Genomic DNA, 24092 nt, shown 5'->3' with positions numbered 1-24092 from the left:
TTACAAACACAACAATATAAGAATTAACCAAAATAGTTTTACCTGTCTTGAAGTGATGCGCGAACATACATTTCTTAAATTTCTTATACTTAAGTATATATAATATGTACATATATATCTAACAAAACTGTGCTGTGAATTTGGTTTGTATAATTCTAATATCTGCTAATATTGACAAATTAAAAAAAGTTAGCAAATATAACCTCAAGAAGCGTTTATGAATAGGAAAAATTTAGGCTCTAACAAGCACTTCTGAATGACAAAAAATCTACCACCGATTCGGAAAAACCTCTGATGAGATGAATCCGGCAAGAAACTCAACGAGTTGTATGTTTTTTTTAAATAGATTTACATTGTTATTTAATAACTTGGTTGGTGGAAGTCAAGGTACTAACAGAAGATTAACCAATTGCCCTGTAACTACCTGGTTGCATGGAGTGGTAAATTAATTACGAAAGCGGTTTGTATGTATGTATGTATGTAAAGTCTTTATTGTACAAAATAAAAGAAACAAAACACAATTGACAAACTTTGAGATACTTGTACAAAGTGTTGTGTGTTTGCTTCATAATGCGAACTGCTAAGGAATGGGACGGATGGGATATGCGAATAAATACAACATGGGGCTATTCAAGGCTAGAGTGAATAGGCTGTTACTGAACCTACCAGTGAGATACATCTTTGGTCTCATCTGCACTTTTCATCAGGTGAAATAGGAGTCAATCATGTGTCAGTTTTACGTACGTAAGTATATAAAAAAAATCTAGCCAAGTGCAAGACGGACTCGCGAATAGAGGATTCCATGCCTACCTAAAAGTAATAAAATATGCTTATGCTATAAGGAAACACAGATTTGTACACAGCCTGTTTATTTAAATAAACCACACCCAAAGCACACCGTACAGCACAATTCTTGATGCAATCTGCCAACCGTCATTTCCCCTCTCCCCATCCCTGTTCCACCCCTCCTCATCTCTCTCACACCTTCATTCGGTAACATGGTAACATTCCTACAAAAGCACTAAACATTGCCGAATTGGATGATTATATATATTTTTGTTGTTATAGTTATAGGACACCGGAATACTTAAATACCGGTTTTTCCAAACAGCCCTCAAATTTTTCAAATCAGAAGTAGGCAGTTATTTCGTATAATTAATACCTAATTCTAAAATACACAGAAGCCCACTTAAATGTTTAAAATCTCTTTATACTTTATACTTATAACTCTTAAGTATGCTGTTGCTTACCGTCCTCACCGATCCAGTTGAGTGACCTTTCAAGTAACTTCAATGCTTGCTGTCAGTTGAACAGCTTAGTCGTACGATACACCGATCTTTGAATACAAAATAAAGACAGGTATGATAATAAACAGTATAAACGTTTGTATATTATTCGCCATAAATTTGGCGTTTCGCGGTTTGTTTACAAATATCACGATTTACATTTATCGCAAAGCGACAGGTCAAAGACCTTGGACACATGTTTGCCTCAAGTTGTTATTCGATCAAAATTATATTGTTTTCAATTGATTGCGAAGATAACGTTGTGAAGAGTGATTTATTGTTTTTTTTTAAACGAAGTTCTGATGGGAATCCGAAAATAGAAATGAGATATTTTATTTTGTTGTTGTCATAATATTAGGTACCTACTACTTTTAAGGGCACACCCACTGACCTGTCACGTCAAATAGCTCAAGCCTTTTTTTCTCCTACAATATTGCCTACTGAAGCATCCATCCTTTAGCAAATTAGTAGAAAAGCTTGAACTGTACCAAAAACCCTATTTACTACGGAAAAATAGCACTCCAAGAAGTATTAGGGGAGGTGATTTAATTTTTACTACGCCTTAAGTAATCTAATCAGTAATGAATGATTTTTGGAAGAAGATGGATTGATAAATACCTTGCTATTCCATCCCAAACCATCAGTTTTATATTTATGTACGAGTACAGTTTTGATAAATATTTATAGCTATCTCTTTCTCTAAAATTAATTACGTATAAATAAATAAAAAGTTAGGAGTATTTTTGCTACAATATTACTTTTAAAAGTATTTTTTAAACACTGTTGCTTCCTACGTAACTTGTACCGACATCATACTATTTTTCTGTATCACTTTTTACTCTCTGTGTCACTGCTTTCCTTTCAAAATTACTAATTAGGAAAGTCGCGATGAAAGGCGGTGAAAATCTGTTGTCGATTTAAAAAACAAAAGGCTAACGCCACGAAATGAATGGAGCCTTTATTGTCACTGTTAATGACTAGTCAAAAACAAAACAAGCCTGCTCGGGTATATATTTTGAACTCTCTGTGTAGAAAATAAAAGTTAGTTTACTTTAATATGGCCTTGTTTTTTCCAGTCAGGGAATTGGGGCAAGGTGTCACAAACAGTGAGGATATAAGGGTCGCAGTAGGTTAAAATAATAACTTTGGGACACTTATTCTAATAAAAAAAAACGGCTTTTGGCTATGGTATTATCAGAGATTCAATGCTACTGGAAAATATTGATTTATCGTACACAATTTGACAGGCATACATTCGTTTCACCATAAACATTGACTTATTAATTCTAACTACAACATGGGCTAAGCTAACCTGAAGCGGAAAACCTTCATCAATAAGCCATTGGTTTTCGTATTCTTTCGTACCTCTTAACCAACAGTGAATGTTTCCACCTGATCATAAATTCTAACATATCTTTTTTATTCCAGAGAGCTACTCCTCCACAACAATTACCTCAGGGTCCTGCCTTACGAGTTGGGCAAGCTGTTCCACCTCCAGAAACTTGGTCTCCACGGCAATCCGCTTAGCAAAGAGATGCTATCTATATACAACGACAACAACGGAACCTCCAAGCTGCTTACGTATATGCTGGACAATTTACAAGGTAAGTCTAGATATAGAATGTGGCTTGAGTACAGATGTGCAAGTTGCGGAAAGTTTCCAAAAAGTTGGAAATGTTCTCGGAAATTTCTGGAAATTTTCATAAGAAACAGGAAATTTAAATTTAAGAAACGGAAAGTTTCAATTCTCATACAAAATTGTGAGCAGTTTCCGAAAGTTTCCTAAAATGAATAATAAAATTCCGCAATTTTGGAAAAGGAACATCACTAGGCTTGAGTTAATTATCGCTGTTAAGTTAGCGTCTGTTAGGTTAATCAGCCTTTTCACGTTGCCGGTACGGTTGCTGGGTGGTACGCGACGGGTGTCTGGTGGTAAAATACCGGGTACACATCGGTAGATGTTGTGAAGACGAGACTACCATCCTTGTCCGCATAGATCATACTCTTGCGTCATCTCCGGGCCCCTCTTATCAAATTATAAGGGGAAGTGGGTGAGATGTTAATTTTAACAGATGGGATTGGTTAATTCTGTATGTATCGCTCCGCTCTACCTTAATGGAAGTGCACTTTTGGTTGTTATTCAGTTGGGCAGCGCAGTGACCATAGATCTGCAGTAGCAATATGTTCTTGCAATGTAGGCAGACATTATATTTGGCTCCCGCTCACTGCTGCCGATCGCCTTGTTTTTTCTGCGCTAGTCTTTGTACTATTTGCCTTACTTGGTTTTTCATTCATTTCCATCTACATTTTATCTGTTTGGCGTTGTCTCTATCAATGCGCTTCAAACCTACATACATGACACATGTAACCCACGTTGTGGCCGTAGCCTATAACAATTTTAGAATAACGAATGTTTGCGTGCATGTTTCATAACAAGCGAAGCAAGTTTGAACTATCGGCCTGTAAGCGGCGTTGATGTTAAAATGTCGTCATTAGAAAAATCCTGCAAATTTTAATTAAAAATACCACCGAATACTGGCAGTGTAAACACACACATAATTTACACACATTAGAATATACCATGTTATTATTTTCTATTGTAAATTCGGAACAAAAATACTGCGTATGCCGTAAATAAAATTGTGTAAAAACCTAGCGAGGTTTCTCATGCCCCAAGGTTATCCGTCAACCACTGTCATATCAGTTGTGATGTGACACAAGTGAAACAGCCCTGGGGTTTTACAAGGTGATTTATTAACTGTTATTTTGAACGACAGCATTACAGTCATCATAAGAATATGAGAGGTGATGGTAGATTGTGGTGGGATTTTCGATGTACCTAGAGCAAAATTAAGTTCTCTTTCTACGCAACGATTACGGTCGCTAGATGGGCGTGGCACCCTCACCAAAATGGCAATGACGTCAATCGAGAATCAATTATTATTTTAGAAATTTACCATATTTTCACTTTCCAAAATATTATTTAAGAAGATGTATCGAAAGTCTGTCATTAGAGGTTGATTTCTGCCCTCTACGTTACAATAATCTTTTATGATTATGGTGCAAAAATACTATAGTGAAAGAACCTGAGTCCATATTGTCTTGACGTACTCGCAGTCATAATTGCTTTCACCACTTATTTCCGTTAAAAGGTACAGGATAAAGGTAGATAGAGATGGCGAATGCGATCGGGTGCCCGTGCGTAAGACAATACAGCTTCTGCAGTTCTGGTCGTTTTAGTAAATAACGCAATATAACAATGGTATCTGAAAATGTTTTCTCATTTAGTTGATAACAGTGTGTAGATGGTGTTGGCTACCATGACGCTAGTTTAGTAAAAACTCGATTATTAAAACAATTTTGCCACAATAAAGGTCCATTTCTTACTTCATTATCATCATGAATATGCATTATTTTATGAAATAATGATCTTAACAATATAAAAACAACAATTGTTTGTGTTACGTGTGAATCAACAACATATAGTATGCTGTTATTTAAATTGTCATATTAACTTTAATTTTGATAAATTGCTAAATAAGTAATTCCTTGATAAAAAAAAACTAAACGCCGACTCATGCTACTGGATGTTTTTTTTTTGTAGAGTTCTTAGTATAATTGTGGGAAACGACGTACGTAAATGAGACATACAAATACAAATCTAGTTTTTAAAATCCATTCATTGTGGAATAGGATTTTATGTCACTCTTTCAAATAATGTGCTTTAAAAAAAAGATTTTACAGGGAAACCGGTTCAGTTTGTTTATGAAGTCGTCTTTTACGCGGTAGATTTTGAACATCGATCAATGTATGGAAACGTTTGACAACAACAATAAAAAAATCCTGAGAAGCATTGAGGAACAGGAGTATTCAGCCAGCTAACCCAACCACCTTTCTGGAACTTTCCGGATTAATTTTAATTTATCTTGTACTGGTAACTGATATACCTAGTCCTGTGGACGTTGCAGCGGGCGGAGAAAACATTGCAAGGCAACAGCAAGGTCACGCGCCGCTTTTCGGATTAGAAAATAAATAAAAAAACTTGGTGGGTGTAGTCAGCACACGCACACCACCAAAAGTCATGAAACAAGAGTCTTTCATGACTTTTCCGTTATTAATATTAATGACACAAAGACTGAACGCTATCTGCTCTGCTGCTCCAATCAAAAAACTACGTTATGGTTTGTTATTTACTTTACCTACCTACCTATGACCTGATCGGTCTAAATTTTGCAGCAATATCGCAGTTTCAAGAACTAAACCGCTACATGAGAGAACTGCTTTATCTATAGGCACTCAGATGCCTACATTAGGGAAATAAATAAAGCAGTAATTTAGGAAATTTTCACAGTTCAGTGAGCAAAGGCAACTCTCCGCCTAGAAACGTTGTAGGCATTAATTGATTTAAGTTTCAGAAGTTTGCCCAATGCAATTTCGATCTAAATTTAATATGAAGTGAAGTGTTACGGTATGCTTCAATTTGCTCAGATTCCATTATCCTAACCTTAACGTAATTGATTAAATTTAGTAGGTCAGTGGATACAGTCTTCACAGTAAAGTTGTAACCGATAACAAAACGAGTCCGTGATATTATAGCAACGAACGAGTGGAGTTCAAAAACTTGGATCATCTTAACCGGGAACGGTACAAATAATTGATTGACTAAAAAGTTCCGTTGTCACTAGAAAAAACCTAATATTTTAAACTACCTATGTACCTACCTACTATTTGTGTTTATAATGGCCACAGTTTAATTTTTGTTTCACTCTATCATGGTTCTAGGCCTCAACGTAGGCTCTCGACATAGATAAATAAAGGAACCACTGGGTTAGGTCGCACCGGACACAATTCCCCCTGTTCTGAACTACTTCTTTTATCATTTTTCTACACTGTAAGCAAGATGCCTGCGACTACTTTAGATATTGTAGTGTAGATGTCCAACAGATCCTCTCTTTCACCAGAAAAAAGCCACCTAGTGTAAGCCTAATCTAAGTGGTACACCATGTTTTTAAATTCAACCTTAATTGTTTAATCTGTCCAATCGGCACAGAAAAAGTCTTATTATTGTTAAACGGACCTGGCCCATTACTACGACGAAGTGCAAAATTCGAACTTTGTATCTTGCCGTCCCGCTAACGCTAATATTGTTTAATACGAGAGTGAGAGGGACGGTACGATATGAACTTAGAATTTCGTGGTAGCCCCCCTGTAACCAGTTTATCTCAACGATCGTCTAGTAAGCGTGACCTCGTCTTTCCGCGGACCTGGGCTTTCGATGATTGTGGAACAGTTTAATTGTCGGACGATTGTCACGCTGTTGATAATTGTTTGCCTTTGAATTTGGCCTGCTTCTATTTCTGCGTTTTGCTTCGGTGAGGTAGACTTTGTTGGGCATTATTGCTGTATTGTTTTAGTAGAGACATGCTGAATATATTTTTTTCTATTAGATTATACTATTGATTGATTTAGGCAATATTTTACGGAGGTCAATATCAACAAACAACCTTACTATTGCAGCGAAGAAGCAAGGCAAATCCTGTTCATATTAATAATGCGACAGTATGTGAATATGTGCGTGCGTGCGTGTGCTTGTTTCTCTTTCACGCTGAAACGATTAGACGGATTTGGATAAAGTTTGGTATGTAAATAGCTTGGCGTCTCGAATAACATATAGCCTACTTTTAATCCCGATATTTCTACACGATCGAAATAAAATCCCAAATTTTCAGCCTCTAAGTCCTAGAGTCTAGGACTAGAGACAAGAAATATTAAACATTAATGGAATCCACGGTGTAAAAAAACGACAGACATACACATGCGTAGTGCATACACTGTTTCGATGCTGACTGAGCTCTTTGCACCATAGTCGCGTTTGTGCCTCATTTTTTCGCGATATCTCTAACAAACATGCTTCGATTTCGCCTAATACAGTTTATTATCGTTTTGTCAAGCCTATGGTCACTTGCTCCTTGAGGTCTACCACTTCGGGGCTGCTCTTCAAGAGACAACGAACTAAGATAGTTTTTCAGTATGAAATCAACGGAACTTCGGGGTAATTTTAAATCCTTTGCAATGAAACATGTAGGACGTTGCGGATTTTCACGCCATTTGGAAACGACTTTCTTGCGGCGTTGTCTTCTGTTCATTGTGGCAACTGAATAAATGCTATTATCTAAATTCTCTTTATATAAATAGAAAATGTAAGAATGACACTTCATACTACAGCATGTAAATGGGAGCCATCTTCTTTGGAATACAGCTCACGGCCGTTTGAATTTTACAGTTGTTTTTCGTTACATGCTTTATATTACCCAAAATTGTTTAATTTCAAGTTTAATCTAAATTAAGTAAAGTGTTCTTTTGTCGCCACGTGACTGGCCTTGCCTAGTGTGGGACCAACGGCAAGCAATTTGTAAAGCGATACTTTTTAATAAACAATCTTCGTAACAAAAAAACATAATAATTGCTTAGTTTGGGACTAGGTCAATAATTGGTGTCGATTGTCCCATAATATTTATTTATTATCTAAAAAAACCCGTTTGAAATTCCGGCCTTTGTCAGTAATGGTAGTTTCCGTTGATGAACGTACGGTCACTATCATAAATATCGGTGCTTAAAAATATCTGCATTTACACGATTGACAATAAGATCGGTTGCTTAGTGCCTCTGATGCGACTGTGACATGAGAGCAGCGGTGGTGTAGTATCTAGAATACAATAGAGTAGGTAAATAAATCACATGTTTTCTTAAATACGCGCAGAGATGGGCAAAATTTATTCGAATGCCGAATGACGATTGAGAATAACAGAATCATTCGCGAATGACGAATGTGAATGGGTACATTTATCGAATGATTATTCTATTTCTAAATATGGGAAATAAATTATTCGCGAAAAAAATATTCCACGAATAATATTATATTATTAGACGACCAGATGGCCTAGTGGTTAGAGAACCTGACTACGAAGCTTGAGGTCCCGGGTTCGATTCCCGTGTCAGGGCAGATATTTGTATGAAAAATACGAATGTTTGTTTTTGGGTCTTGGGTGTTTAATATGTATTTTAGTATGTATCTATCTATATAATTATATTTATCCGTTGCTTAGTACCCATAACACAAGCTTTGCTAAGCTTACTTTGGGACTACTTAGGTCAATTGGTGTGAATTGTCCCGTGATATTTATCTATTTAATATATTCGCGAATAATACTGTCGAATAATTGGCTTATAAAATAACTAACTATATATGTGCCTCTTTAGTTGTATTCATTTTTCAAATTCTGCACAGGGGGAGACATTAGTGCAAGCAAACCGCCTTGACAACGTCAGTTCTCTTTATAAGTACTTTGTCGCCATGACGGGTGTTTATCTTGACCAAAAATAGTATTAGTACCTATTCAAATCATGACATATTTATTAAGGGGCTCCTAGACGGGCCATATTTTCACTGCAATATGTGGCCGGCAACTATTGGTGTCCCTGTCTAACATGTGAGTAAGAGAGGGACACCAATAGTTGCCGGCCACAAATTGCAGTGAAAATATGGCCCGTCTAGGAGCCCCTTTAGTAACATAATAACGATTTTTAACGATACGATTTGATTACAGACAGATAGACAGACAGGCAGACAGATAACGGGGCAGGTGAAACTAAATAAAAGCTTGTAAAAAGAAAGACTGTACTGTAAGATAAAGTTTATGTTGTGCGTGTTTTCCTTCGAAAGCAGAAACTCAAAGATCGTGATGTTCTAAACGAAAGTCGATGCAAAAGAATCCCGGTTTCCAACAAAAATAATGTCGTGACTTCTGCATGACAATAATCCGCTGGAGATATGATTGTCTCACTCGGATACAATGGCGTTAGAAAGTGTGGGAAGACAGCAGACTCGATAGTTAATTGTTTTATTTAGTAGCACTCTGTTGCCGCGGCCTATCGCAGAAAATATTTATTGAATGCTTTTTTATATCAGAGATTAATTGATTGTTTTGACGTCTTTCTTTGCGGATACAGGAATGGAAAGCCGTGTTAAAAAAGTATCTATTTTGAGATTTCGACGGGCTTTCATTTTGCGATTCTCTGAACTTTTAAACCTCACGCTTTGCTATAGATCCGGGTATAACAATTTTACAGAATTTTCAAGGTTATATCAACACAATTTCTTGCGTTAAGTGTCCGCTAGCCGGATTTAGAAATGTAGGCTTTTGTCTGACAATGCTTAGGAAAAAACTGTTTTTTATTTCTATATTTTTATCATCTGGCGTATGTTTTTACATAAATCAGCAAAAGAACTTCGTGATTTGTTAACGAATGTCTCGTATCTTCCATTGGCTTAGCATCAAAAAAATACTGAATAGTATTTTTCCTTGCAATTTTCTTCGGATCTATTGTAAACTATTTTCTTGGAAACATTTCAGGGACTTATTGGTTCGTTTGTGTAGGTATATTATGTAGGAGTTCGAAGCTTCATTCGCTGATTTCACAGCGAGAATCAAGTTAGTATATTCCCTACAAGGCACTTAACCTGTCGCAGCTTGCTTACAGTAGTTACTTATTGCAACAAATCGGAAAAAATATAGCATTCTTGAAAAAACAAAATTCTAAGAACAGCCAATTAATGTAAATATTACGCTACAATCCTGGTTTAATGGTTAAACTGATCGAGTGTTGCCATTATTTCCGGCTGCGAACTTCTGGCGTTCGTCTCTTGTGTATTTCTCTTTTATTTCTCAACTTGGCGACGACAGGGGTCCACTTTTGCGTATTATCGATTTTGTAGTATGTGTAAATATTCTCTCTCTCTCTCTCTCTCTCTCTCTCTCTCTCAATTGGGACGACAGCTCAATTGCGTTCGATTTTGTAGTATAGTATAGTCTAGTATAGTATAACACGGTGTAGAACCAAGTTGAGTATTATACAAGTATAAAAACGTATTATAGTGTAAAATTAAAGAAACCAAACAATTAAACTCAAAACTGAACCATTGTTTTGGCTAGTTGTTTGGAATCATCGAGTTCTGGCTATCTTCAAGTTCGAAGAGTACGCTACCTATACGCCTACGATGTTACCAGTCAATTTGTCAATCAATTTGCAGCCCACATATTGGGCACATGGTCACATTCGTATCCGGTGAAATTTGCCTTGGCGAAGGCGCCCAAAACGAATAGAGAGCCCATAATGTCTTGTCTCCATAACAACAATAGGATGGCCTAAGTGTGATAGGTTGTCGGGACATTCTTAGTTTTTAATTTTTTGTGTATGTATGTAGTCGGCGTATAAACGAAATAGAAACAACAGAGCAGAACAGATGGATCGAACATTTGGATAAGAAAGCAGCTCCGTAGGTCTAGTTTATATATTTATTGATAATGTTTGAATGCAGCCGGAACTTGAAAATGCTTGCTGGGTTGCTTCAAATCTTGCTACTCCAATTTTATGCACTTTCGGAGATCATATTCGTTACGGACTTCAAATTTGGTCAGAAATGCACATATGATGGATGACAATGCCAGTACCTACAGTCAGTCAGTCAATAAGAAAGCTTGTGCCTACTAAAAATATAATTCTAAAGAAACCTATTGAGATACTTATCTAACTTATTGAGTTGACTACCCTGGCTCGTGGAAAATCTCATGTGATTGAAAGTTAATAAATAAGCCTTCTACTGCGTTTGGTAACGACGTACGTACATTCTGTTTTCAGTCTCCTAAATTAACAGCCCATACGATTTGTGAAAATTCATATTTTTTTTTAATTAATCCTAGACCTTATTTCATCGGTCATAAGTGGGTGATAGACGTACGAACTTAAAGTACGCGGGTTTTAAGTTTGCGAGCCACGAGCAAGGTTTCAAACCGGTTGGATCGCCGACGGTTTTAAAGTACGCGTACTTACGGTGACACACAGGTGAAAAAGGTCGTCGAGCCATAAGTACGCGTATTTGCTCGTACGTCTGTCACCCACTATACATATACAGTGATACAGTGTACAGATGAAAAGCAATCAACCAATCGAAATTCAAGAAGAACAATCAAAATTATGAAGCTATTAACTGTATCCGGTTTCACAATCGTATGGTCACTACAGTATGTTTTCCGAATAAATTATCGAGTCTGTTTTGGTTGCTCATCGATTCTCAGCCGCCGAATGATAATGTCTATCGCAGGGGTCGTCAACCGTGACACGCAATAAAAGTAATAAACATATTTACGGAATAAATAGGGAAGCATATTTTGTTTATAACAGAATGCCTTGAACGCTTCCTCCTTGATTTAGATTCTTCGTACTAGAATCACACCGCGCTGGATACACTTTTTTGGCGCATTCAAATAACGCTTAAGCACCTAATTGATGGGATTTTTCCAACACCAAAATTGACGCTTCGTTTTACTATGCTAAAGTCAGATAAAAGTTGTCTGATAAGCTTACTAACCTTCATCATGATTGAATTTGACACCTAAAACGTGTTTCTTATAGCGATGTGATTACAAAAACCCGGTTTTATCGTGATAACGACAAACACATTCTAAGAAATGTAATTATTTCGGAAACTCCCGACCAAAAACTGATTTTGTAAAGCTCTGCACCAATTTAGAATTTAAACTCTTTTGTTGTGTTGAGGATGTTTGACAAAAAGCCCCGAAGTTTTTGAACATAGCTTGTTGGATACACACAAAAAGAAACCATACTCTTGATTTTTAACGTTTAAAAAAGGGGCGAGAAATTGAATTGACGTATATTATATATTCGCCATTGAGGCTGAACCAAATATTTAGTTGTTGTTTTTTTTTAACGAGCCACCTATAATCATGTATGTAGTATACGAAAGAAGTGAATGTGAACTAACCCTGCAACACTTATTTTCTACTGAATCCCCATTGGGTCCATTGACCCATTGAAAACTATAAATTGGTAACAAAAGGGTTCTAGCCTACAACTTGTAGGTATTAAAAATGTTATTATTCACAACCTTATCTTTACAATGAAGCGGGAAACATTATTTATAAATAAGTATAAAAATATTTGACTAGCTGTTGCTTCCTACTTTTTCTGTGTCCCGCGGGAACCAGGCTTATTTAGTATAGATTTCAATTTGGATTTAAAAAACCGGTTCAATAATTCCAAATATTACCCCTAATGCCATTTTAATTTAGACTTACATCTAATTTCTGAAAGGCCTAAATTAAAATGCTGTATTATTTTGAGTTGATGCCCTTTCAATCTAGATGTGTGATATATAAAAAGAGCAAACAAGGGTTACTATTTTTCGATTCAACCCCAAAGGCTGTGCACTTCTGAACCGATCGTCGACGCCGGCGCCACAGTTGCGGGTGAAAGTGTCTCGCGAAAGTGAAGCCGGAACCGACCGCGGTGACGTCACAGATTTGCGCAAGACCACCTCCTTTGGCATGTTACGAAATGTTATCTCGCATTGTTGCCGTTTTCAGCATATTATGAGCTAACCGCCATATAAGGTATATCCACTGGCATGCCAAGGAAATGGTCCGTTGACCCGCCGACGACGAAAGCTGCTTGCTCATTGTGTAAGGATTTTTGATTCTACTTCATTTGCGTTATATTGCGAAATCCAGAGCTCCGAGAACATTATTTATCATGTGGAACGATTGCGTCAACTTAATTTCGATTGTAAGAAAACGTGTAATTATAGTCTTTCATTAGTTATGTTATGAAGCAAATGAATAGCTCTAAATATTTCCATTTACTAGAATCAAAGAATTCATTTGGCGCTCAGACGCCTCCTTAATTTGCAAGCACGAAACGTAATTATTTTTAAATAACCTCTGCGATGTCTATCGCGCTCGTTAGGCTCACCGAGGCTATGCTAAACAATTTTCGGTGAAACTTTACGACTGGTTAACGATCAGCCGTAACGAGAGCTGACTGGTAAACATGTCACGTAAACGATCATAACAAGGGAAAGCTGTATCTGACATGAAAACTTTTATTGTGCAGCTCTGATGACAGGGGCTGATGGCATCCGCAATCATGCTAATTGCACGTCTTTAACGCATCAAGCTATTATTTATACATGCATCTTAATTCGTCTGTCTAATTAACATGTCCGTGTTGCCTAGTAACTACTAACCTAACCTGTGACACACCCGCCAATTTTTATTCTTCATAACATCCGTAACGTGTCACATTGTTTTTGCCTCATAAATTAGCCCAAAGTACTATTTGATTAGATTTTAATTTCCTAAAAGTCATGCAGCGATTTGTTTTACCATTCAAAGGGAACACGTCACGGCCACGACTGTAATATGACACACTGCATTGATTGCAACGTGATTAGTTACATCGTGTTCTGTTCTAACTCTGCCACCCTCTATGTCCGCATTACGTTAGATTAGAACAACAGACTAATCGAAACAATAACATCCCGGCCGGCGCCCGTATACTGTATAATCCCGATAGGTACATTTTCCAATATATCAGTAAGTATAGCAGTGCCCCTTGCGACGAAGGGCGGACGGTAGGTGAAGTGCAAGGGCACGCTGTCGCCCTTGCTGCTAGACGGGGCGCAGTCTGGAGGTCGCTGATGTACCCTTGCCACGAAAATCGCAGCCCTTACCGTTTGTTTTACGTTAAATCGACCATTACAGAGGGCGAAAGGACGAAACTTAGCTTATTATGATCGTTTGTTTTTATTGCACTATAAGTTGGAACGTTATTTCAGAGAATGTAAGCTTTACGTCTTCTCTCGTATAAGTTTAAACGCGTTTTACCGTTGTGCCATAACAGTTCCCTTAAGTTGTAATTTTTGCTAGACATTGTTAGTAGTTCGTCCTTTTAGGTCATCTTGAGTGCTATTGGCGTTATTGCCTTCTTTGATTACTCATAACTCATAAGTATTATTAATATTTGCTGAAGGTAGACCGTTAATATCTCCAATAATAATACTATGTAACTCTAATAACTCCCTGATTTATGAGTTAGATTGAGTAGCCTATTATTCCCAAAAATACTAATCTTCGTCAAACGGTACTCGATATCATTCATAAATTTACTGTCAAAATACGTAAAGGATTAATGGACCGTGCTGAGCGCAATCGTAAATATTTCGAACTGTTGCAAGTTTAGAAGGAATAAAACTAAACTAATTTGTCAAAAGCTATTAGAGATAAGAAGCAATAAAAAAAATATAGCTGTTTATTTACCTGAGCAACATTTCAATCGAGGTTATATTTTTACAAGCTTTTATTTAGTTTCACCTGTCCCGTTGTCTGTCTGTCTGTCTGTCTGTAGTCAAATCTTGCAAGTTAAATTCGACCAGCTTCCAGTAGTCGTATTGGCTTGAAATTTGGCATACTTATGTAAATTGCGTGACAATACAATAATCTGGTAGTGACATCCTGGTAGTCCAGCCAGGATCGTTTCCGCAGGACGGAACTTTTCAACGGTTAATGGCATCGACTTGAAATTTGGTAAACCAGTGTAGTTTGGGTGACAATGCAAGTAAAGTTGACAAAAAGTACAGTCAGCAAAAAAAAGCTTGTATTAAAAATGAAATTTTTAACAAAAACTTATTTCGATTTGCGAGGTAGCTTTAGGCCGCTTGTAGACGTCCGTTGTTTTCACCGGACAACGGACCGTTTTTTTTGCCGGACTTGCAGTGTTGTATGGCTAACAATGTGTGTACATGCACTGGATACTTGTCCGGGGACTTAGCCATACAATACCGCAACTCTGGCAAAAAAAAACCCGTCCGTTGTCCGGTGAAACAACGGAGGTCTACAAGCGGCCTTATTATTCCTTTCTTATTAATGTGAACTGGCTAGATTTTTTTTTTACTAAGCTCTTACTGAAATGTCCTCATAAACTGGTAGTTTTCAGCACTAGAAATTTTACGATGTAAATATAAAATCGACATCTACAGTTTCTTGCACTTTATATGCCATCCACAATATACCTACGATAGGTTGGTTTTATTACATACAAAAGGTGCGTTTTAAAACTACGGCTGTTATTATGATATGTTTTGCTTATTTCTTAATCCGGTGAGATTTCATACACATATACAAGATTTTTTAATGCTACTTTGACTGAATATTTTTATAAAGGTTTTTCAGAAATCAGAATTAATTAATTCCGGTTGACAAATCTTTCCGTACATTCGATATGTGTACGTCCGACGTCAAATTCAAATTTCGTTCAAAAATTTCGTCAAATTCTTATTCATTATTGAGTTTCTATTTTTGCGGGCGTAAAGTTACTGAGAATAAAAAATATACAAAACTAAAAAAACGCGTTTATGGACTGGTCTAGCAAAGCTCTTAAGAAGCTTAAATTAATCAATTTTTAGTTACTTTTGCGGCAGTTGGTGTCGCGTGGGGATTATTTCCCAATAGCCTACTCTTAAATGCCTGCGTCTTGAATCTTAGTGAATTCAGAAATGCAAACCTGACACGAAATTATATGACACCTGTTCGCGAGAACTAGATACCAAATAGATGTACCCATTCTCCTATCAACATAAATCGTTTAAGATATTTTCTTAATGACATTTGCGAAGATACTGCTCTACTATATAGGCCCTGGATTTATAACTGAATGGAATACAAATGAGCACTAAGTCGACTAGACAGCTCTAAATATGGCGGACTCATAGAGGCTCGACATACGGTTGTTTATTACGTCGTAAAGCAAGCTCGTGCTACGAAAAGGCATGACTTAGTATTGAGTTACAGTTTTCTTTGTCGATACCCACCATTATAGTAGAAATGTGCTTTCACTGCCACTACAAAGCGTTTACTTGAAAATGATTGTTCGGCAAACCCGGACTCGGGTAGTTAAGCCTTAAAAGGTAGATGCGGGGACCAACGTAAACGCATACGGCGACAGAGGCGTTTAGTGAAAGTGCAGCGTTGTATGACGCCAATCAAAAACGCATTAACCGACCGGCACGTCGCGTGCGCTTGGGTTTATTAAAGCTGCATGACTGTCAGTGATAGCTTGCGTAACTTTATTGTTTGGCGTTCGGACTAGCGTTTAAGAGCTTAACTACTCGTTTATATTACGATTACCGAATACAATTGTTGCGTTTCGTTTTTTACGATTCGGCTACTATAAGTTTTTGTTATTTAGTTTTAGTTAATTGTGAGTGCAGAAAATGATTTCATAGAATAATTTTGATGTGGACCTATTTTTAGGACACTACCATCTGTCGTTTATGTTATGTAATACTAGCGTTTACCCGCGGCTTCGCACGCGTAAATCATTAGATACTTACAGCAGTTGAATTGAAATTCCGGGATTTTATTAAATTCTCGTGGGAATTCCCTAAAATTACATCGTGGTTTTCATTGAAGTTATATTATAACAACCATGCCAAATTTCATGACACTAAACCCAGCGGTTGTTATTTCGAGATTTTATCCCTATCCCGTGGGAATATCGGGATAAAAGTAGCCTATGTGTTATTTCAGACGTCCAGCTATATATTCGTACTTACCAAATTTCATGACTCTAAGCCCAGCGGTTGTTATTTCGAGATTTTATCCCTATCCCGTGGGAATATCGGGATAAAAATTAGCCTATGTGTTATTCCAGATGCCCAGCTATCTACATACCAAATTTCATGACTCTAAGCCCAGCGGTTATTAGTTCGAGATTTTATCCCTATCCCGTGGAAATATCGGGATAAAAAGTATCCTATGTTTTAATCCAGGTTATCAACTAACTTTTTGCCAAATTTCATCCAAATCCGTCCAGCCGTTTCAGCGTGAAGAAGTAACAAACATACTCACTTACTCACAAACTTTCACATTTATAATATTACGTAGGATAGTAGGATGTTAGTTATGCAACAAAAGATAGATTTTAATCTAAAGTTTCTCTTAAAACTGTTCCTTAATTTAAATTTAACGCCAACATAAATTATTGAAAAAAAAAACAGTCTTACTTGCTCAAGCAAAGGTTAACTGTGTGGAAAATAGACTCATTATTTTTAAGGCAACACAAGGAAAGTTGAAGTGAAAACTGATTCTCTTAATGGCGTCTTCATTTGCACAAGCTGCGAAATCGTATTACATAACCAATTTAATTTATTTGTTTGTAGTTAAACAAATAATATCGGGTATGCTATAACACTCAAGAAAAAATAATCGAAAACATTTTTTACTTTTTACTTGTTTATTTACAAGTAAAAAAATCGAAAGGAGTGAAAATGGAAAGTGGAGTGCTTTAATGGTGATAATCGCAAAGTGAACGTTTTCATAAGTTTTGACAAGTAGGTGACAATGACAGTTAATTTGTTGTTGTGCATGAATCTGTGAGGCGCGCGAAGGAAATGGCAAGTTAATAAGCGTCGTGACTGGAAGTGGGTGGCACTGAAATAAAAGTTACGCACGCCTCTACGTAAATTGGTCTGACCTGGTTATTCTGTTCTGAAATTGATTTCCATTCGTCTCTCTTAATGGAAACAATGAGACGATTTCCCAACAATGTATAGCATACCTGTCTACGTAACTGTTGGTTGATTTTCTCTATATTGGACCACTTCTAACATAAACAAAGATATTAAATAAGATTTGTAGCAGCTATCATCATTATTACAGAAGTTTCAAATATATTACGCAGCTACACTCAGAATATTGGCTTGAATATTCGTTCATGTTATGTTGTGTTTGACCCGTGGTACATGAGGTCCGTCCGCATAGGCTCTCATAATAACTTTCACTTATCTCGAAACGATAATAATCAGGCGTGTGCTCGTAATAACTATCATAGCTCGTAATAGCAAGTTGGCGTCGCGTAACGCATCTAAGCGAGAGCGAGAGTGGGTAGAAAATTAATTTTGTCTAACCACGCGATACGTCGGCAAAGGTCGACGGATCGGGAGAGCACACCGATCACTTTCTCTGCTGCTGTTGCGTAGCTAATCTGGATGACGAATGCGTAGCTGGCAATCAATCTTTATTTGAAATCTTGATTCTCAATCGATGGGCTTTTTCACAGAAGTCAAGATTCACTATCACTCGAGCCGCTTAAGTGCCACCGTCCTTTATTTCTGTCATGACTCGGCATCAATTCGTCTGGTTTGAGAACAGGATAGTCTGAAGTATGAAGCTTTTGCTTGTATATTTAAGACTTATTTGTAGCTCCTAAACTGAATTTTAAGCAGTTTTGTGAATGATTGAAACTAGACAGCATTGTGGAATTATCAACACAAAGAAAGCAGGAACAGGAATCTTATAAGAAACGAAACTTCTCAAGCACATTTTTTTTAGAATTTCTTGTGACCATTCTCAATAAATCACCCCAATTTGCTTCATTCATAGCGTCATAAAATCAGCTGTACTAATGCAAAGAACCGGCCGGAATGATTTTCTATTAAAACGTACCATTTTTAAATCGATGAATACTTATACAATACAAAACTTTATTTAATGCTAAGTTCTAAACTTTGCATGATGCTTTGCATTGCATTTTGGGGGTCAATAGGCATCATGGTTCGTAAAATGTTGTTGTCACTGAACTCTAATCCAAGTACGAATTTCTGAGAGTCAGCAAGCGGTAATCGTTATCACCCGATATTGTAATAAAATTTTAATTCACTTTTAAATATTCTATTTGAGAAGCGCTTAAGTGTCCATGCATTCATTAGCATTTTTACCTTGCTTTTCTCCCTACTGGGTCTGTATGTCCGTCTCACTGACTTTCGATATTCGCATCTCGCGATGAAAGTTTGTGTGCTTATGCATACGATAAATGAAAACATGGTACAGCTTGTGTAGGTACGTGCTACTTTGGTAATTGTATGTTGTAGAAACTTATTAACTAAATTTTAATAAAATGAAAATTTGCATAAAAAACTTATAAACAAGAGTCTACGGCTCTGGATCCTGTGCTAGGAGTCCCTGTGTTACAGGAAATAATAAATAATAATATATTGTAAGTAATTTCTTGTAGCGCTCAGGGGTTTTTCTTTGGTAGTTTTATTTGTAGACCTGACATGCTTAAGGCGGGGTTAACTTAGGTACAATGCAGTGCAACAAAATCTTTTTGATTACATCTAAGTAGAGCAGAGTTATCGATGGATTTGGCTACTTTTTTGCAGTTTTTGTGTTAAGAATCTATATCAAAAGCTAAATTAGCGTCGGTTACATCTCCAATCCAGTCACATAAAATGTTGATGCATTAAATACGCGTATTGTTTATATTTATTGAAAAGAGAGAGGCAAAGGATGTGTGGTGTAGTGACTCACTGAGTTTACTTTCTCTCAGTAGTTAGGGAAGACAGCCGTTTTAACGACTCATTCCATTGTTTGAAATACACCCCAAATAAAATGGTCTCCGTGTTATTTTTGTAACAATTTACACTCCAGTAAAAGCCTTTTTATTGCTCCAGCTTAAAGGCATCCGATCCTTTACGAGTGTTTAGATGCCTTTGAGGTGTCTCCGAGTATCGAATCCGATATCCTGATATTTATTATCAATTTTATTGTTTCAGGTAAGTTTACGAGATGTCGCTTTTATTTATTTCCAACGGGTGAGCTCAGTATATTGCCACATATTCTTCGTTTTAATAGCTGTGGACGTTGTGGTGACCATGCGGCAATTTTCAGGTGCATTTCATCTGTCTACTTTCTTTTGCGAAAAATAATATAAAAGAAAAGTGTTAAATTTTTATCAAATACGAGTAAATTTATATAAGGTAGATTAAACTAATAACACGTATATGTTACGGTATTCTTACTATTAATTCCACGTGACGTCCGTTCGCTTGGTTAGTTTATTACTGCATGTTAATTGTTGTTACACATAGCTTGAACAGTAAGTATACAATACCTGGCTAATAGTAAAGCGATTAGGGCAGCAAAGCTTTCCGGTGCATCGACTACGCGGGCGATAGAGTTAGTCGCGTGGCGCGGCGCGGCACTCCCACTCGGCACTCGCGACCGGTCCGCACTCATTCACTCCAGTTCTCTGCCGGCGGCCGCGACGAACGCACGCGACCACTCTCCGCGCCACTTCCGATGTTACACTACGATTACGAAATCGTGTCGCACATACAACTTTTACCGTGACAGTGAAACTTATTCCCGTGAATATGGGTTAAACACCCTGATCGACGTTATGAGTCCGGGCGAGCGCGCCGCCCTAGGGCGCCGCGAACCCGCTCGCCCTCAGTACGCCACCACCGCACCAGGATTCCCGCCGCCCTACTATCCGCCCTACGGAGTACCGCATCCAAACACATGGCTGGGCGCACCGCTTATCTCTATGGCAGGACGTGCACCGCCTGCCCGGCAAACGCCTGTCTCCAAATTAGCGATGCACGCTCAAGGCGCTCCTCTTATTATACAAAATCGTCAGGATCGACGAAAATTCACCACAGCGGTGGAACAGCGATCCCATCGACCACTCGTACACACAGAACACATTGCCAGGGATATATGCGATGTGAACGAAGGGAACAGGCCCCGTAACCAACAGCAACAGACGCGCTCCGCGCGAAGCGGACGCAACAACAACACGGATGCGGTCAGTGTCGCTAGCGACGAAAGTTCCGGCTCTGCCAACTCTGAAACGATGCTCCCAAGGATAATAAAACCAAGGAAGCGACGCAAAAAGGACAGAAAACCTAACAATATGTTGCCGCATGACATGTCATCTGCTGGCTTAGAGCTTGGTGAAATTGATCATTGCGCTGTGTCAGGCATTTCTTCAGTTCGCCGGAATATTTATGAAGATTCTTACTGTCGGGACATGGCTATGTCTTATCGACTGGATGCTAAAGTGTTAGAATACCCGGAACCAGTGCCAGAATCCTATCGGGTGTCAGTGCTTGAGGAAGCGTTAGAAGCTAGTCGCTTCGGTTTGGCGGAGGCTGCTTCGCCAGTCGAGTCTGCTGTTACTTCGTGTCAGTGTCGATACTGTGATCCTGTGGGGCAAATATGGGATGCAGATTCGATTGCAGATTTGCTTAACGAGAACTCCAGTGGGGATTTCGCGCCTACTAAATTAGAGGATTCTATGAAAGTGGTCGGTTCATTAGGTAGACGAGGACCTGACACAACACTTAGACGCAGTTGGAGCGATCCTTCTTCGCGAATACCTGAGCAACGTGCAGTTTACAATGGAGACACATTTTCTGCCCCCAACCTGTACTCACTATTTCCCCCTACAAATAGAGCAAGCTCGCCTGAACCTCGTTCACCACTTGCTTTGGAAATTTCTTCAGAGATCGTCACTTCTATGAATGGTCATCGAGACCTGGAAATCAAGCTGTTTTCGACCTCGCCCCCGGCCAAAAACTTTGACCGGCGTTCGTTCTTCGCCGATAAAAGTGAAAGTGCCGTTAGCAGATGTACGATGTCAGGCTACGATCGAAAAGTAAACAGTGCGGTGTTATGTGACAAAGTCGAATCTAGTGTAGATGGTAGTGGAAAGAGTGAAGGTGTATCCGAGTCCGTGTGCTCTCCCGCTGGGCGCTTGACGGATGAGCACAACATTTGTGATTTAGCCTTAGTTACCGCCTAAGGCTTGTGATCGTGCTTGATGTTTGTGTAGACGTTTGTGTCGTCAATCGGTCCAGAGAGCTCTACGCTCGCCAATTGAGCTGGACTCAAGTCGCATACAGCGAGGCACGCACGGAGCATCTCATCGCGACCCAATAAAATTGAGATCTCCGAATCGGTTTCCTGTAGATTCTAAAATAATTTATTGTTAACAATAGCGTAGGAAACTGACGAGGAGCTTTATCTGGAGACGTGATATTGTTTTATGATTTGCCGTTTGTCAATGCCGAGGGCGGATGCGCAGGAGTAACTCGCGGTGCGCAATTAGCGTTTCACACTACTGACACGATTCTCGCGGCTGCGGCGGCGCTCTTATTGCGGTTTCCCGCCGTTTTCTCCGCGCGCGCCGTTCCGGGTGGCGCCTCGCGCACACAGCGCCGGTTCATAATACTAACAACATTTCCATTCCGACTGGTTCACCATGTTCAAAAGATCATTGTAATTAATTCTTCCTATTTGGTCTATCATTTCATGAGTTTTAAGCCTTGTTGTCAATAAATTTAATACAATTTGTATTAAGTCACGGATCGCGTGGGAAATAGAGCGTGAAAGCTGCACGTTAAAGCCATGCTTGAATACGTTACTTATCGTTAGTAGATTTCGTCATCATTTATATTTCATCTGAGTTTGCATTTCAATGACATAGGTATCTGGGGGCGAACATTTTCATTAACTATCATCATTTAATTTTGCTCGCTTTCTTAATCATAATTCTCATTACATCGCTATTCGCTAAAATCACAACAAGCGAGGCTAGTTCATTGCGCCTTGGGCGATCATTAGAATGTCCACATAGTTTCCTACTAGAATTTACATTTTATTTATGTTACCCGATACCGGTCAAATTGCTATGATTTCCTTAAAGTTACGTGACCGGCGTTAGTAACTTCTTGTGTTGAACCTAAATATGCTTTGTGATTATGTTCCTTATATAACCAGGTGCATTGTGTGGGCAACAACACATTAGGTAACTATCAAATAGTCACGTAGTTAGAATCAGTGTTATAGTGGTTGAAAATAAGCGCTTTGCGTCCTGCGTTCTTTATATTTAGACTCCATTGACAAGCGGCTGATTTCCATTATATCTGTGTCCGATTGGCTGACAAGTCTCTTTTTGTTTTAATAAGGGTCCAACATCGTAAGTGATACCAGATAAAGTTCCATAATGTAGATATGTGAATACATATAACTAAGTTATTCATGGACTGTACACCGTCTCTATCGTTGGGTATTACACTCCATGGGATCTTCGATATTCTCTATTTTATTTTTATGTTGTGTTTGTTTATGTTGTGCGGCGCGTGCGTAGGACGACCTGATAAATTGGTTCTTGCTTGCTTTTTATTGTTATATACGACGAGCTCGGCGTATCTTAGCAGTTCTTGCAACCTCTTATGCACCGAATCATTTAATCGACTGTTTCACTTGGTTAATTTAAAAGGCGTCCATAAGACCGAACCATAATTGAAAATTTAAAAAGCAAACCGCAAGTTAAGCCTGCTTCATTTTGATTCATTCTTTTATAGGTACTAAAAGGAAGAAGGCTTTAGCTTTTTGAGGCGTGAACAGACCTTATATAACTTTGGGTTGCTTAATCGAATATTTTATCGAATTATTTAGATGAGTAAAGTCTCGAAATCATCGTAAAAAGATGCAAATTGAAATTGGAATCAGTTATGGCCTCGATTCGCAGCGCCGAGCTTGTAGTTGTGTCGGGATTAGGAAAGGGCGTTTCGCCTAGCACGGCTGTAAGACTCAACGATACATCACTATAATATAAACAATATAGGCTATGTCTAACTTACTGTGTGAATGCATTTTATGCATAAATAGTTACGTAGGTATAATATTTTGTTTGTGTACGTACAAGAGGCATGAGTTACACGCTCGCACACTATTTTTCTACAATAAAATACCATGTCCAGAAATAATAATACTTGTTTTATTTGATGCATATTAATTTGCGATTGTATATAAACCACCAAACAACCTAATAGTCCTTTGCGTATGAGGAAATCCGTTTATAGTATATTTTAATTAAGTAGTGCTTTTGCACTATTAAAACGTTGACGACTTTGATAGTTTAATTTGTATAAGGAAACTACCAATAAAATGTTATTTCGGAGCAGAATTTTGGTTTGAAAACACATGAAGTCATTTACGTAACTCGTGAAGGAGACTTTCAATTGTGGTCTAACAGCTGTTGGTTCGTTACGCATTTGCCATTGTATTCTTGTTTACATTCAAAATGCTTTATGCTCGGGTT

The 24092-nt window shown here is 38.1% G+C and overlaps 2 protein-coding genes across 3 annotated transcripts in view; both read left to right on the top strand.

The window, feature by feature from the left end:
• Nucleotides 1-24092, top strand: part of twin (CCR4-NOT transcription complex subunit 6-like twin) — a 141830-nt gene that overhangs the window by 7876 nt on the left and 109862 nt on the right. For both annotated transcript variants that reach the window (XM_074096091.1, XM_074096092.1), the window contains exon 4: nt 2715-2890. In XM_074096091.1, coding sequence (XP_073952192.1) covers nt 2715-2890 — 176 coding nt within the window. The remainder of the gene's footprint in view (nt 1-2714; nt 2891-24092) is intronic.
• LOC141433940 (uncharacterized) lies at nt 20174-23760 on the top strand. The gene has a single exon (XM_074096090.1). The coding sequence runs from the start codon at nt 20382-20384 to the stop codon at nt 21786-21788; it is 1407 nt and encodes a 468-aa protein (XP_073952191.1). The 5' UTR covers nt 20174-20381; the 3' UTR covers nt 21789-23760.

The sequence above is a fragment of the Choristoneura fumiferana genome, chromosome 13 (genome assembly GCF_025370935.1).
Source record: "Choristoneura fumiferana chromosome 13, NRCan_CFum_1, whole genome shotgun sequence".
NCBI lineage: Eukaryota > Metazoa > Arthropoda > Insecta > Lepidoptera > Tortricidae > Choristoneura > Choristoneura fumiferana.
Note: the sequence above shows the minus strand (reverse complement) of the source record. Positions and strands in the feature narration are given on the sequence as shown.